This window comes from Lissotriton helveticus, chromosome 9, assembly GCF_964261635.1.
Source record: "Lissotriton helveticus chromosome 9, aLisHel1.1, whole genome shotgun sequence".
Classification (NCBI taxonomy): Eukaryota; Metazoa; Chordata; class Amphibia; order Caudata; family Salamandridae; genus Lissotriton; species Lissotriton helveticus.
Genome location: NC_136070.1, coordinates 275304274 through 275321101, shown reverse-complemented (window position 1 = coordinate 275321101; position 16828 = coordinate 275304274). Strand labels below are relative to the sequence as shown.

Here is a 16828-nt window from a genome sequence, read left to right as displayed (position 1 = left end):
TCACACGTAGATTGGTAAGTTTCAAATAAATGACCACTATTTCCATTATAACTAAAATACAGGTGAAATGGCTCAGCTCGATTAGTTAAGGGTTAAAAAGTATAGTACGCAGAAATATTGCAAATATGAACGGTCCAGGTTTTTGTTGTATGTGTTTTTCATTTTTGTGCAGCCTAAAGCAACCGCTAAAGATCCTGGTATTTAGCCTATACTTTATATGCTACCTGTATCAGGAAAGTTGTTTTAAAATGCCCCTAAGTCACCCCGAAGGAGTGCCACCTGACCCCCCTAGTACGAACGACAACGACCCCGTACCACTGTAGGTTATCCCTTTTCCTCAAAGGAGAGCACGAGCTCGCCCCCTCACTTTGCACCGACTGCCCTTTGTTCTGACCCCCCCCCTGCACACGATCCGTAATACCACACTTGGGTGACCTATGCTATCCACAGGCTTCCGATAATCATCTCTCCCACACTAAACGGTCCACCTGGGCTTAAACGCCAAGTTGGCAGGGACTGCATCCCGTGGAGATAGGCCGAATATGTAGTAAGTAAAAGCCTTTTCGGGTTTATGCGCGCTAATGTGTTTTTAAATGCTGCCCCCGCCCCTCCCCCCTTCTTTTTCCCTCTTTCTGCAGGTCACATCGGAACGTCGATTAAAGTACGAAAAAAAATGGTGATCTAGCGGACGAAGAGATGGGAAAAAGGGGTTCGATTATGGTGCCTTCACACGACGAGCAAACAATGACTATTTCTCCCCCTGAACTTAGCGCTTGTGAGGACAGCCTGAAGCGGAAACTACAACATATGACTTCGCTCGGCACCCCGAATAATGCAACCAAGAATGACGTGCACTAATGAATAAATTCCTACGTTTAACTAAATAGGGAAAGTTTAAGGAATATTCCGAGGTGAGGTTTACCCAAGTACCCTCCGCTCGGAGGACTAGGAATGTTGCCAGTGTTTAAAATCTACTACCTCCTTTTCGCACCCTCATAGACATGAAACTCAAAGCTGCCCCATTGTTCTCCCAACTGACACCCACTGGTTAGTTCTTGACCAATTGCCAAAGGCGTAAGTGTGTGCAACCAAAGCCACCAGTGAAGGCAGCCGACGATAAAAGAGAAGAAAAAGGTAAAAAGAGATTAGGATGCTACGGATGCGCAGCATACAGGAAGAGATCATTTTTGGCCAATAACTGTTCTATGTTTTGTCTTGGATTTTTGTATATAATACCAATAACTCTTCTATGTTCTGTCTTGGATTTTTGTATATAATACATGTACTGTCTCCCCCGCCTGAGTTTGTGTGTACGTAATGTTTGGATCTACGTCGTCCCTCTGCCTGTGTTTCCGTATTACTTGACCCCTGCTGTTCTGTGTTGTGTGCGCACTAAATGGCCTATTATTGTACACGTCTCTCTCTCTCTCTCTCTCTCTCTCTCTCTCTCTCTCTCTCTCTCTCTCTCTCTCTCTCTCTCTCTCTCTCTCCATGTCATACGTGTACCGAATGGCTCGTTTAAAGTGAGGACGACTCTCTCTCTCTCTGAGGGCCCCCCTGTTCCCTCCTCCCTTGTGTGGTAACGTTGTACCCCACCGGCACAAACCTAATTGGGTCTCTTCGAACACAAAGGTGTTCGGCAAAATTGACAGGAACTAAAACGATTGTAACTTGCCATATTTTACTACCTCTCCTTTCTGCAAAACGATAGAACCCGAGTTGGTAATGAAAGAAAGGACAGGTAAGATGACTGATGTCCCCTAATCTGGCCTTTTTATAGGGGGACTATAACGTCAATGGTCTTCTGTTTTTCAGTTCGTTAGAAATGCAATCCCCAATGCCCAGATTGCCTCACCCCTCTGCACTTAAGTGCGGATGTCCAAAGCGTCCTCCTGCTCGCCCGATTGACCCCAGCTCCCTGTCCAAAGCGTCCTCGCTTCTCCCGATTGACCCCAGCTCCCTGTCCAAAGCGTCCTCGCTTCTCCCGATTGACCTCAGCTCCATATCAGCTATCCCCGAAGCGTAATTGATGACCTTGATTAACCGTCGCTCCCCAAGAAAGGCATGTTTAACCTCTGCCCCCCCACTCATGATGATAACCCCCCTGTTTGCAAGAGTTAGCCGACCCCGAAGGGAAATGTAAGATTGTCAGTACTTGGGTTAAAAAAAAAAGGGGCGAGTCTCTACCTAAGGACTCGATTTCGAGTTTGATAGAATACACTGTCGATGGGAGTCCGATTTCTCTCCACATACGTCACGAATAAACGCCAAATAGGCTTACGAATTCAGTGGAAATGCCCTCCTACATACTCCATAAGTGATGACTTCTGACTGTGACCGATGAACCTATCCCCCACCTACTTAGGATTGGGGACGGAATTGAGATGTATAAATGTCTTCTCCTGCCAGTTTTTCTAAAACTTGTTTTTGTACCCATTCAAAGATACAATCACCGGAGGAGAGGAGCTGGACGTGACGCACAGCCTGGTCACAGATCATGACGCACGTGTCACCTCAACCAAAGGTGGAGTCGCAGAGCAACGAGACGCGGGACGAGGCACCACTCTCAAACTCGGCAGAAGAAGGAATGAAGGGCTGCCTTGAAGCCCTCGATTTGCTGACCCACTCGTGCCTGAAGTCCCCGTCCCTTTTTGAGCCCGACTGATGGGCCTGCCTGCTCGTCGTCCTTTGCTCCTTTGGTCCCTTGGTGTGTTCAAAGATCTGATCCCACTCCGCCCTCTCTTCCCTCGATTATTCAACAACATCACCCTTTTCGCATAACTTTTGACTCAGAAAAGAAGAGCAGCATTTAGATAGAATAAGGTTTTGCCACGGAAGAAGAAAGACACGCAGGTGCCCAGCATGAGGCACCCCTAAGAAGATCAGTTAGGAAACAGGACTGTGATCTAACAGCAGAGGACTGATCGCACCCTGCAACGCGTAAGGATGAATCCGAGCTGGACCTATAGCTCCACCGCCGGTGCTCAACAGCGCCAACGAAAGAAGACGGACTACCAGAGCCTACCAGTGATGGCTCGCTGTTAAAAAGACATTGTGACGAAGACCCCCCTTCCTGAACTTTCTACCCACCCCTTGACTAATTGCTTGTATCGAACTGAATTCCTCCCTCAACCATTTTTGTATTGCTTTCAAAAATGTTTCATCGGTCACTCATGTATTTAGCTTTCCAAAAGTCTCTTAATAGCACTGACAAGACCCGAAGGTATCAGAGCACCTTTTACTGTATGTTGATGTCACCGGAGAGAAAGTCAGAACCTGATTCTATAATGTGTCGGAACCTTTTTCTTGATTGACTCCGACTAAGTATTATGCCGATCTCTAGACTTGTATGAATAACCCAACAAATGTAAATTCATATGTACCGCATTCCGCCGATCGTATCGACTGTATATGGTTACACGCAATCTGCTAGTATTGACAAACGCTATTTCATTGGCCACACATGGCTATATGTACACTCTGTCAGTTGAGGTAAACACCGAAATGAACTAGCTTATGTAAAAAAGCGGCGACTGTTGAAAATGGCAATGTATATGCACATAAGCGGCGTTCATTTGTGTTCACTGTACCCCTTATTGTAAGCAGAACGGATATCGTGAAACACTGACTGTGTTATCCCGCCAGCATAGACCCATGCACACACGTACACGACAGCCATTTTAGGCGCCATGGCCTCTCTGCCCGTTTGTTAGGCCCCCGGCACCCCTCCCCGCGCGCACTGCTCATGCATCGGCCATAAAACCCTCTCCCTCTGCGTGACCCTGCTCTAGAAGTAACCCTCCTGCTCGACCCACACCCCCCCCATTTCCTCCCAAGAACACCCTTCCCCTCAGCTGACGAGCCCCCCCCCCCCAGCTGCACTTGGCCTTTCGACCCGGTCCCAAGTCCTAAGACCAAGCCTCGTGGATGTACCCCCCCTTTTCCTGCCCAGCATAACAAAACCGTGATACACCGACCGAAGTGCCCGATCTTATCGCCTGCCCAACCTTTGATCCGATCATCCCCTCCTGCCCTCGTGTCCTGTAGGAATGTCCGGCTGAGAGATCACAATCTCTTGTTACATTCAGGAGGGGAGGATGACATCTGAGCGACTGGTATGGGAATAGGCCTGAAGCTGGGATTCCAAGCATGCTTTTTCCTACTTCAAAGGGTCTTTATTGCAATAAGGAATGTTTGTGCATCATAAACATGTGTATAAAAGACGAAGCCTCAGAGAAACTTGTTGGAGCACCTCCTGAAGACACTATGCGAGTGTCCGAAATGACAGGCTCTCCTCATGAGAAATAAAACTCTGTTCTTGTTTTCTTGTTTTCCTGCTTCCAGCGCCCGTCTCTTTATTTTATAATTGTTCAAGATGGGAACTAAGAGGCGTCCTGCGCCAGCAGCCTGGGCATCAGGTGCGTTATGGGCTGACTTTTCCACAGGCGTGCAGCGTCTCTCGACCTCCTCCTACACGAACACCGGAAATCCTGAATTACACGCAACAGGATGCGTGCAGGTGAATCTCTTGTACTTCCTCCTTACCGGGGATTCTGGGGAATGTAGTCTTTCTATCCCCGCTCCGCTCCGAAACGTCCCACACTACCGCACCTGCCCTTCACATGCCCATACAATGCAGGCACCAGTACGTTGAATCCTGACACTATGTGTGTATATATATGTATATAGAGATAACTCTAATCACTAGTATATGCTGTACACCTTTGTAATCAATCAATCAATCAATCAGGGGTTTGTTAAAGCGCGACTACTCACCCGTAAGGGTCTCAAGGCGCTAGGGGTGGGGGGGGTGCAGGTTCCATTCCATCAAGGAGGGGGTCTGTCGAAGAGCCAGGTTTTGAGGTTTCTAGCAAAGATGGAGAGCGATGTTGTCTGTCTGAGGTGGAGCGGAAGGGCGTTCCATGCTTTGGCAGCGAGGAAGGAGAAGGAGCGGCCTCCCGATCTGGTCTTTCTAGAGCGGGGGACCACGGCGTAGGAGAGCTGGGCTGATCGTAGGGTCCTTTGGGGTGCGTGGAATTTGAGTCGGCTGTTCAGGTATGCTGGTCCGGTGCCGTGGAGGGCCTTGTGTGCGTGGGTGAGCATCTTAAAGGTGATTCTCGCCTCGACGGGAAGCCAGTGGAGTGTGCGCAGGTGCTGGGAGATGTGGCAGTGTTTTGGCAGGTTGAGGACCAGTCTTGCCTCGGCATTCTGGATGTTCTGTAGCTTGCGGATGAGGTTTTTGTTTATTCCGGCGTAGAGTGCGTTGCCGTAGTCGAGTCTGCTGGTGACCAGGGCGTGAGTGACTGTCTTTCGGTGTTCGAGGGGGATCCATTTGAAGGTCTTACGAAGGGGGCGGAGGGTGTGTAAGCAGGAAGATGAGACAGAGTTGATCTGGCGGTCCATTTTGAGCTCGGAGTCCAGGATGATTCTCAGGTTGCGTGCGTGGTCTGTGGGGGTTGGCGGGTTTCCGAGGGCGGTGGGCCACCAGGTGTCGCTCCAGGCGTCGGGGATTGGGCCCATGATGAGTACTTCTGTTTTGTTGGTGTTTAGTTGTAGGGAGCTGTTTTTCATCCATTTGGCGACGGCTTCCATGCCTTCTCGAAAGTTGCGTCTGGCGGTGTTGGGCTCGTTGGATAGGGAGAGGATAAGCTGGGTGTCGTCTGCGTATAACATGATGTTGAGTCCGTAGGTTCTGACGATGGGGGCAAGTGGAGCCATGTAGACGTTGAAGAGCGTCGGGCTGAGGGAGGAGCCCTGGGGGACGCCGCAGGTGGTAGGTGTGGGGTCTGAGAGGAAAGGGGGGAGTCTGACCCGTTGCGTCCTGCCGGAGAGGAAGGAGCAGATCCAGTCGAGGGCCTTGTCCTGGATTCCTGCGTCATAGAGTCTGCGTATTAGGATGCGGTGGGAGACTGTGTCGAACGCCGCTGATAGGTCGAGGAGGATGAGTGCTACTGTTTCTCCTTTGTCCAGTAGGGTGCGGATGTCGTCTGTTGCGGCGAGGAGGGCGGTTTCCGTACTGTGGTTTTTTCTGAAACCGGATTGGGAGGAGTCGAGGATGTTGTGTTCTTCAATGAATGTGGCGAGTTGGCTGTTGATGGCTTTCTCGATGACTTTCTCTACCATTCCTATGTGACCCTTAGAGTATATCAATTTGTATCCCTTCCTTATGTATACAGAGATATCTCTAATCACTAGTATATGCAGTAGACCTGTATACTCTCTACCATTCCTATGTGACTCTTAGAGTATATCCATGTGTATCCCTTCCTTATGTATATAGAGATAACTCTAATCACTAGTATATGCAGTAGACCTTTGTACTCTCTACCATTCCTATGTGCCTCTTAGAGTATATCCATCCGTATCCCTTCCCTATGTATATAGAGATAACTCTAATCACTAGTATATGCAGCAGACCTGTACACTCTACCATTCCTATGCGACTCTTAGAGTATATCCATTCGTATCCCTTTCTTAGTATTTAGAGATAACTCTAATCACTAGTATATGCAGTAGACCTTTGTACTCTACCATTCCTATGTGACTCTTAGAGTATATCCATCTGTTTCTCTTCCTTGAGTGACTTTACTACTTGTACATTTGCAATTTTGCTTTCTGTTTGTATCTCTTCCTTGTGTGACTTTACATCTTGTACATTTGCAATTTTTTTCTGCTTGTATCTTTTATGTAACGCATGTAATCCTAAATCCTTATGTTTCGCAACTGGTTCTTATGTAAAGCGCTCTGACACCTTCGGGTAAAGTTCGCGCTATATAAAATCGCATTAAATAAAAAATAAATAAAATAAGTAGAAAAGATCTAGCAGTCAACAGATTAGAGCTTTTCTAGAAGCACAACCTATAACAATGTATCATATTCTGTGTGGAACACCGACGCCAGCTTTCTCTCCCTATTGTTAGAATATTGTAGTCTCCTTTCTCGGTCTATGCTCTTGACCGGTCACAACTGGAGGTTACTTCAGTTCAGTACCAGTGACACACCCATTGCAGGTAATTCAGGAAAGCGTGATTGCGTCACTAGTCAGCCCCTCCCGTGCGCGCGGCAGCCCACACCTCTCTAACTGGCTGGCCCATCCCTCCTAATCTATGCTGGCGTCAGGTTCTACAATTGGACGAAAGGAGGAGTTGTGTTTTCGTGAGGCTCCTCCTCCTTCGTGACGATCTAGGCGATGATTGGCGGCTTTGGAACGACGGTTTCCGGTATGGGGGTGGAGGCCGTGGGTAGCAGTGACAGCCCCGGGGATCAGAGAAGCATGGAGGAGCAGTGGAAGGGTGCAGGGAAGCAGATGAATGGGGGTCCACGGAGGAACGGGTATCGAAAAGAGGTAAGGCGCATTAGGTACACGTAAAGTGGTCCCGCATGGTGGGCAAGGACTTATAAAGAAGCGGCCGCCGAATTCTGTTATGACAAGAGGGCGAAGTGGAAGACCGTTGATAGGGAAACTGGATATTGAGAGGGGTTAGCAGGAAAAAGTTGGGGTGGGGCTAGGGGCGTCAGAGAGTACTTTGAGGCTAGAGAAGCAGAGCGGAATTATAGAGGAAACCGGTGTAAGTGAGAAGAGAGAGGGAGGATCCTAGGGTGGAGAACCAGAAACTTGGGTAATGACAGTAAAGAGGGTGGACTGCATTTCTGGAGGACAGGGAGGAGAGGAAAAACTGGTGCCAAGTAGAAGTCGAGATTTTAGATGTGTGTGTACTACTCAGAGAGTGGCCAATATCGTCTCTAGTTCTGTGTTTGTCAGTTCCCCTTCGACTTATCCCGGTTCTCTGTTTTTGTTAACTATAGGAGCTAAGGGTAGCGGAAACGGTGATACAGTATACTGGAGGACAGAGATCATTTATCTAGGGTTGATTCAGTTCGCTGGGTTGTGCAAACAGTATTTTGAACGTGCTACTCGTTGGCTAGGGATTATGTCAAGTGAAATGAGCGCACATGGAAGGCGCTTCACGATCAATATTTATCACAGCATGCATAACCCAGCCCATAAATAAAAAGAAGCCACCGCTTCCCTCAACACCCCCTGCTTAGAATCCTTGATCAGCTGTGGCTTAAAAATAAATAAATATATATATATATATATACATAATATATACACACACAAATTAGTGGTCACCCTTTATCTTTTTAGAGCAGGTTTTAAGGAAAAAGGCAACAAGTTTCACGGGTAGTAGTACCCTCTCTTGACCGTCATACTGAGAGTACAAGAGAGAGAGAGAACGCATGGCATTATGTGTGAGAAACCAAGTAGTGGTGTCAAGATGTGACTTTGGGAATGTGGGGAAACTCGTGATAAGTCATTTGAGTACGATGGGATCACAGGGTACGTTGTTTGCAATGAGATCATCACTTCGCCCAAGTGATACAAAGTTGTGCAGCTGAAGCCTAGTCCGAACTCATTCTCTTATATGTCCACCCGCTCAAGCCATTGTGCAGAGACAAAATGGGCCTTTGAGTATTAGAGGAACATTGCTGGGAAGCCTGTGTCTTTAAAAGCCTGGAATGTGGTTATGATCAGTTGATAAGAACCATAAAGGCCCGAGGAGAGGTAACTTTATAATTTGGAGGGGAGGGGGCGTGGCGAAAGGGTCTCATTTTAACGTTGCTGTGGAATGATTCACATATCTGAGAAAACGCAAATCGCTCCTCTCTGGTTGTGACATCTTCTTGGTTGGTGCAAAATTTCCAAAGCTAACGTTTGTACTTTACACAATTTAGGGCAGGTCCGTTGCTGAGAAGTAGTCCGAAGTAATTAATGGTTGTTGATGCAAAAGATTTCTCCCCTACTGGCCATCTTTTACTTTTAAGATTAATGACTCTGTGTAGCCAGCCCCTTACACAGAGTTGTTTGTAGGGACTCCAGTAGTTGGTTTCGGGTGGTTTCTCGTGCTGCACAGGTGCTCACGTATTCGGAGCACAAACTTTCTGGACTGTTAGCTCCACTGTTGAACTCAGGGGTTTGAAGTTTGCACTTGGGAGACAGAGTTGTAGAAAAGAGCTGGTTCTGCTTACTGGTTCTCTTCAACTTCAGTATAGTGTCATTAGGCAGTGTCTGTTAATATAGGCATATATGTAAATATTTAGATGGAATAAATGCCAACAAGTAAAACCATTCACATACAAAATTAGTAAACATATGGGCACAAGAGGAGGCACAGGATTACTTGGAGCACATGTGTATGTTTACTCCAGATGCTTCAACAGTACTTTTTCAAGTCCAAGCTAAAACTACTATTTAGTTCCATCACAAGAATTCCACTACAGTAATTTAATAGCAAAATGTTAGACCTGGCATCCTTGGCGTGGTTTCCCATGTCTTTTTACCCCTACCTCCTGTATATTTGAATGTGTGCTAGACTTCATTTAGGCTGGTTTGTGTACTCTGAGCACTTGACCACTGCTGAACAGTGCTAAAGTGCAAGTGCTCCCTGTGGAAATTGTGATTATAATTGGTTATCATTGGAACTGCCTTGTAACGCTTTACAAGTGTAATTTTCAATTGGGAAGAGATTTGGAGTTTGGATTCCCTGAACTCAGGATTTTAAAGCTCACCTTTCTGCGAAGGTGGTTTTTAAATTGTGTGTTTGAAAATACCAGTTTTAGAAAGTGGGCCTTTTTTGTTCCTTTACTGTCCTGTGCCTCTTCCTGCCTGTGGAATCCACGTCTGGTTTAGACTGACAGTTGGGCTGTTTGTGCATTCACTCTAGACAGTCACACAAAGGGAGCTGAGGTGTGACCTGCATATCCTGATGACCTATCACCAGGCTGATAGGCCTTCCTGAGCTAGATTGGTGGGAGGAGTTGTCACTGACCCCTAATACGGCTGTCTAGCCTTTCCGAATGCTGTCTCTGATCCCCCTCCTCCCGTAGTGTGTCAGGAGCCATGGCAGGATCTTGTGGACAACAAAGACTTTCCTTTGAAGTATGCCTACTTCAAAGGACAAAAGGGGTATGAGCATTGGACCTACAACCCCAGGCCTTTAGAACACGTGTGGACTGAGGACCCTGGCAAGAAGATGATCTGAAGAGCTGTCAGGAGGAGTACTGCCTGTTTGCTGTGTGTTGCTTTGCTTGGTTGGCCTGCAGTTGCTGCTTCTGTCTGAGGGCAGTGAAAAAAACTGGCATTTCTTGTATCTTGTTTTTCCAAGGTTCTCCAAGAGCTTGTGTGAGCTTGCTCTCTATTGGAAATCTCAGGGCCATCAAAGACTTCATCTGCAACATCTCTGAAATCCACTGCTTGGAGTTATGACCTGGCAAGTGGTGCATCTTCCAGTTCTTGGCCCCTGGAGGTAGTTCTGTTGCTTCAAGACTTGAAAATCCTCGCATTGCCCTTTCCTGCGCATTTTTTCCTGCAGCAAGCATGCCGCGGTTGAAAAACCAGCGCATTGATGCGCTGCAGCTGGCCCGATGAGCCACTGCAGCCCGAGTCCAGAGCACAGTGTGTCTGACTGAGGCTTTCGACATTGACGCAGGCCCAGCTGTGTGGCTGAGGAATCAACACATCACCTGTCTGCAGGTGTTGACATTGACGCAGCTCCTGTTTAGCAACCATGTCAGTCCGCTTTGCCTGGATTTTCTCATGCATCGCACCTGTATGCCAAGTTTCCAACACATTGCCCCAACTAAAGGAGTCGCCTCTGAAAATGGACACATCCCTTCTCCTCGCTGTAAGGATTCGACACAACGCTTCTCCTGTGTGCAGCAGAACTGACACATTCGTTCCCCTAGGACTCAAGAACCGAAACACCACAGGTTTTTCTGTTGCTTTCCTCTTTTGTGGCTGTTTTTTCGACTTGGATGTTGATGCATCAAAGGTACTTTGGGCTAAAATCAGCACATTCATAGAGTTCTATGGACAGAATTGCTTAACTTTTAAAAGGGATATTTTGAGTTATGTATGTTGGATTTTTGACGTTTTGGTTTATGTTGTTTATTTTTATCAATTTGTAGTGTTTCCACTGTGTTAGTGTGTCTTATGTACAAATGCTTTACACATTGCCTCTGAGATAGGCTTGACTACTTGTGCCAAGCTACCAAGGGGGTGAGCAGGGATTGTTTTGGGTGTGAAACTCCCTTACCCTTACACGAAGAAAGGGTCCCTACCTGGACAGGGTGCAAACCACTGCGCGCTAGAGACCTCCATTTCTGACACAAAGTGATTCACTTAATGCTACACTTCCTTACAAATAAAGTTTGCACAAAGCAGCAGACTTTTAGAATAATAAACCACAGGGCATTTTGAAGGCATTTTTTTTACTTCATCCTCTGTTGTAGATTCCTCAGCACAACTGATAGGAAGACTAAGGCTGCTTTCTGAAAGATTAAACTCATCTGGCACCACTGATTAAAACCCTGATGAGTAGTTACCATTAGAAAGAGCTCGTCTTTAGATGACGTTAACGAAGAGTTTCCAGTTAGAGCCTGTGTAGCACCTCAAAAAATGACGTGTACTGAACCATAGAAACATTGGTCTTTCTCAAACTCTTATGCAGACATTACGCTGGCTGTTATTTTGCTAATTTTTCTAGTTTGAATGTTGTATTTAATGCTTCATTCACTGAGCATGATTTGGCTGGTCTGAAGCAGATCCTAAAGAATGGATTGTCTGTCACATCCAATCTCTGGGTGAGAGCAGGGCTGCCCTCGTCTTACTCCTGTCCAACACTGATCTTTGGCAAATTACATTAGTTCCTTGCATTGCATTATAGCTTTCATTGCACCCAACGTTGAGGGCATTTGGAAATAACAATTATGGATACTGATAATTCCAGACATAAGGAGCTGCTTCTCCACTCATCTGTATTTTCTTTATAGTTTGAAGCATCCAGATGATGGCAACAGGGGCTTTGTGCTTGATGGATTGCACATCACCCATTGGTTATAGGATCGACACTCGTGGTCTTGTGTCCAAGTATCCACCTTGGAAGTGGATATAATTTATTTTGCTAATTTGCACTTGGTATTTGCACCATATTTTCTTAGTTGGAAATGGTTTCAAAATGCATACGTTTCCCATAGCTATTCTGGCTTTCTGGGGAGGTGGGGGAATCTCAACCTATCTACTCCTCATCCTGTCCAGCCTCTTTGGCAGTTGTGTGTGTGGTACAATGGTTTTTCTTCATTTACATTTTATCATTGGACACTGGGAAGTCTCCTAAAACGTAACATTTGAAATGGTCCATTTTAAATGTTCTAATCATTGTAGAGATAAATACGGCAAAAAATAACATGTAAAATCGGACATATTTCATAGCGGAGGCACCATATACTTTTTACAGAGATGTCTACTTTAATGCTCTGCCCATTCTATTGCCTTAGTCTTTCTCTCTTCCCATCCAGTTGCCCCATCTCTCACCAGTTTTATATTTTTATACATCGCCCATTTTTACCTCATTCTCCCTTAACCACACCATTCTTACTTTCTCATTCTCTTCTTTGTTTCCATTGCCCCTTTCTCCTTTCCTTTTCCACTTCTGTTTTCTGTTGGCCTCTTGCCTTTTTCCTCCTTCTCTGTTGCTCCTTCCAGCGCCAGGCTGCAGCAAATATCAAATATTGTTAACCTATTTCTTGTTTATTTTTTAAACCAAATAAATGCTCCTCATCCTCCATTGATTTTAATGAACTGTCTTCACAAATCACATTGTGTCAGCCATATTCTGACATGTTTTCCATTCTCTCTGAATTGTATCCTCTGTCCTAATGTTAATAGCATTGTTTCATTTTTTCACAATTTAAGTAATTCAAGTCAACAATACCCATTTTAGTCACATTTCTCCCATCAGACCTGCTTTCAGTGTGTCTGACTTTTAGCAGGATAAGCAATTGTAAATTTAAAACAGTCTGCATACTGTAAATAAACGCATTTGGGGCTACGTTCTCTTTCAACTGTATTTTCGTTTGCAGACGTCTTCTATGGAGTGAGTTTACACTAGAGCTGAATGCTTTTTAAGTTGGGATCTCGGCATCTAGCATGCTGTTTTTGATCAAATACAACACATTCGATCTTGTTTGTTCTTGTTGGATAGTCCTACTTTAGCAACTTAACCAGCTATTAGGGCCCCTACCCTGCAATATCTCTTGATGTATCGCATTGGCTGAACATCCTACTTATTGGCCCCACTCTTCCGTTTTTTCCAAGCCCGCTGTATAGAATATTCCGCAGGTAGGAGCGGACTCTATGATGAAGCACAATGTGGGTCCCTCCCTTAAAAGCAAATCTGAACACTGAAAGACATCAATGAGTGGTGTTTTTTTTTCTTTTAGCAGTCTATTTGAAGAAGGACCTGGGGCCAGATGTAGGAGTCCTAATACCGGTCGGAAACGGCCGATTTCGGCCGTTTCCGACCGGTATTAAGGTTTTCAGATGTAGGGGGCTTAAAATTACAGAATCGGTAAAATTACCGAATCGGTAAATATACCGATTCTGTAATTACAAATGTAGGTGGCACACTTTACAGTGCCACAGGCCCTTAAGAGTCGGTATTTTACCACACAATCCTATTGTGTGGTAAAATATCGAATTCAGGTGTGCATGCACATCTGTGCATGCACACCTGTGCAATGTGACACACAGACATGCCCTTAGGTCATGTATGTGTGCCACATGGCACACAAGCCTGTACTTGGGGTGCTAGAGGGTGTCAAAGTGACACCCCCTGCACCCTTGCAGGATTCGGTATTTACCGATTCTGTAAATACAGAATCTGTATTTCCCATTCAAAGCCCATAATAATCAATGGGAAATACCGATTCTGTATTTACAGAATCGGTAAATACCGAATTTTACAGATTCGGTAATTCAGATTTTAAAATTACCTACATCTGCCCCCTTGCCATTTACAGACTCTTAAATACCGAATCGGTAAAATTCGGTATTTAAGAGTCTGTAAATGGGAATTACCTACATCTAGCCCCTAGTCCTTTAGAACAAAGGTGTTCAGTGTGTAGACCAGGCTTCTCCAAAGAGTAGCCAGTGAGCTAGCTCTCCAGCTACCTGTGTGTAGCTCAACTGGTGTTCCCCAGACTACTAAACTAGACTCTTTTGTTGCTTGAATTAATTTATGGAACCCCCTTTTGAAAAACGTGTATTTGAGACAGAAATGTGTGTATTTTCAGAACTCGCAAGCTTAGCTGATGTTTGTAGACAAATGGACTCCTTTCCAAAATATATTTAGAGCTAATATTTGCTGGATAAATAATTTGGAATTGGAGAGACCGCTTACTAAAACTACAACCATGGTGACCAGGGCATTGCTACTGTGACTGTCATATATTAACTCTGTAGAAGGATTCCAAATTAATTAAGCCATTTTCACGTTACTGCAGACAAACTTGCCTTATGCACTGAGATAGTCACTGCTAGTAATCTTGCATAAGAGACCTCGAACATAACCTTTATCTGACGTCGCCACTATTACCACACTAATAATAATAGTAGCTCGGTATGATGTACATCAAACATAAGTAGCTCTTACTACAGAAAAGGTTGGAGTCTCCTTGTGTAGATTAATATCATTTGGGGCGCACTCTATTATGGCTATTATTTCTCCTCTCCCCATCTTAGTAGTTTTATCATGGCTTTGGCTAAAGCTAGGGAATTATTTTTGGAATTATGTTTGGAATTAAACTTGCGTATAAATGCCCCCCCGTCACTCATTTGCTGTTGTGTAGCAGTTGCTGAAGTCTGTGGACATGCTTAGGAGGATGCTGTATGAATTTGTAGGTACCACCAAGAACTTATTAGACTGACCATGTGAGAGTTGTTATGGTTTTGCAGGCTTGGGCTCTATACTGTTTCCAGTAAGAATGAACTCGCTCCTCATCTAAGACGCCCAGGTGTATTTACATAGTTTAGAAGGAGGCAATTTGTTTCTTTTGTAATCAGGGAACTCATGTCTTCTTTTGACAGACTAAAACACTTCCACCATAGGCCAGCCATGCAGTCAGACACTTTCCACCGATGCTCTAGCACCTTTATAAGACTGTGCGTTTTATCTCGCCCACCTTTAGCTTGGCCACACACCAAGGCTTGACAATAAAAGCAAACTAGGAGTCCAGCTTTGGTCTTCGTGCAGAGCATCAAAACTAGTACTACATCTGAGCGCAAGCCTATGCAGTTGAGTGTAATCCGTTTATAAAAGCGCTTTCTAAGGGGTGCGAAGCAATACATTAATACAACTGCAGTATAATATTGTAATGTGTCCGCTGGTCAAAAGACTGCAGGCCTTTCTGCACAACCGTGCCCTGTTCCTGGGTAAAGGAGACCCACTTCTTCTGCAAACCTTAATCTAGAAGTTCTAAGGAAATAGTTTCCGAGTTAGGTTATCCTGTCTCCCCAGGTGAAGTGGAAAGCATCTGATGTATTTGTGCAGTGTTATGCACAGTAATTCTACGGCAGTAGTTCATCTCTGCTCGATGATGGGATAGTAATAATTTCTCTCACACACTCACATTTTCAATATTTGCTGTAAAGTGGCTGTGGAAGAAGCTAAAGGCCTTTTCCGTGGTGATCTCTGTGTGTGTGGTGGGTCTTCCGCCAGCCCCCTGGAGGTCTGAGCCGGGTGCTTACTCCTGGAGGGCGTTGGAATCACCCCGTGAGAAGCGGCTTATTGTGGCTCGAGGGACGGAGGGAGAGAGCAGCAGCCCGGGTGGGGCTTTTTCCTGTGCGCGGGATGTTTGTCAAGCATGGTCTCCTTTCAGTTACAGGAAACGGGACCCACGTGAGAGCCGGGATACTGACCGCGTTGCTCAATGTGGGAAGCACGTGGTGGCTGACGGGGGCGGGGGTATATGGGTGTGTGCGTTTGAACATTGTGCCCCTAAAGCAACCGCTTTCAGCGAGGATGAAGCAAGAAATGGTCACGCTCTTGAGCACAGTCATCTGTGCTACTTCCAAAATGCAAAGTAATCGGCCGAAGCACACTTGCGTGTGTGTAGGTGTGACATTAATAACTCCCTTTTATGTGGTGCAGCTCCAATAGTCCTTTTTGTGCGCTGTGAATAGGCAGGCGGCGTCCCAATTACTCTATCTCAAGGCATTCCACTTATTGATCCAGGAAGGATGAAAGGCTTGAGTCCGCCGTCCAGCTGCAGGTATTGGTACTCCCACTCATTCCACCCAGAGATAGAACAACCCCGAGATAGAACTACTGCCAGAAGATGTAAAGGCCGGTGAAAGTTCTCAAAAATGGGAGAGTTCAGCCCACATAATCTTATATGTGCAGTCTGAGGGTTGGAGGCTTTGCTGTGAAACTCCTTGAACTGCAAATTATTGTAATGTTGTTTCTGAAGCAAAATAAGCAAAACTCACGCTTTTTTCAATGAAAAGTAACAATATAGATACTTCAAAGTTCTGCTCAGACGGTGGAGTACATCCCAATCATCGGTGTGTGTATAAATTGCGAATTCAGAGCTACAGATTATGGTTACAGACTAGATATTTTGTGATTTCCAGCCAAACACCCTTCACTGAAAGACATCCTGTGAAGTTCTAATTCCCCACATTTGGGTGCTTATTTTCAGACTCGGAGCTCTACCCATTCTCCTGGTTTACTCTTTCTGTTTCCTCGGTGGGGTCTTAGCTATCTTTTTAATTTGGTTTATGATTTATCTATACTGGCTGTAGGCTGCTTTGGAGCACTGACAAAGAAAAACCACAACACAGTGACCAAAACATTCAAAATATTACGTATAAATAAGTGAAGCCGTGCCAATTTCGAACACCATATTGACATTTTAGCATCTACTTTTAGCCTGAACCTGGAAGGGTTCATATTGATCGACCAGCCCCATAAGTAATAGAGGGTACTTT

At 45.5% G+C, this 16828-nt stretch overlaps 1 protein-coding gene across 1 annotated transcript in view; it reads left to right on the top strand.

Moving 5' to 3' along the window:
* Positions 1 to 7155: 7155 nt before the first annotated feature.
* SPTLC2 (serine palmitoyltransferase long chain base subunit 2) overlaps positions 7156 to 16828 on the top strand; it is a 340212-nt gene continuing 330539 nt past the window's right edge. The window contains exon 1 of the mRNA XM_078659973.1: positions 7156 to 7345. Coding sequence (XP_078516099.1) covers positions 7190 to 7345 — 156 coding nt within the window. The 5' untranslated portion in view covers positions 7156 to 7189. The remainder of the gene's footprint in view (positions 7346 to 16828) is intronic.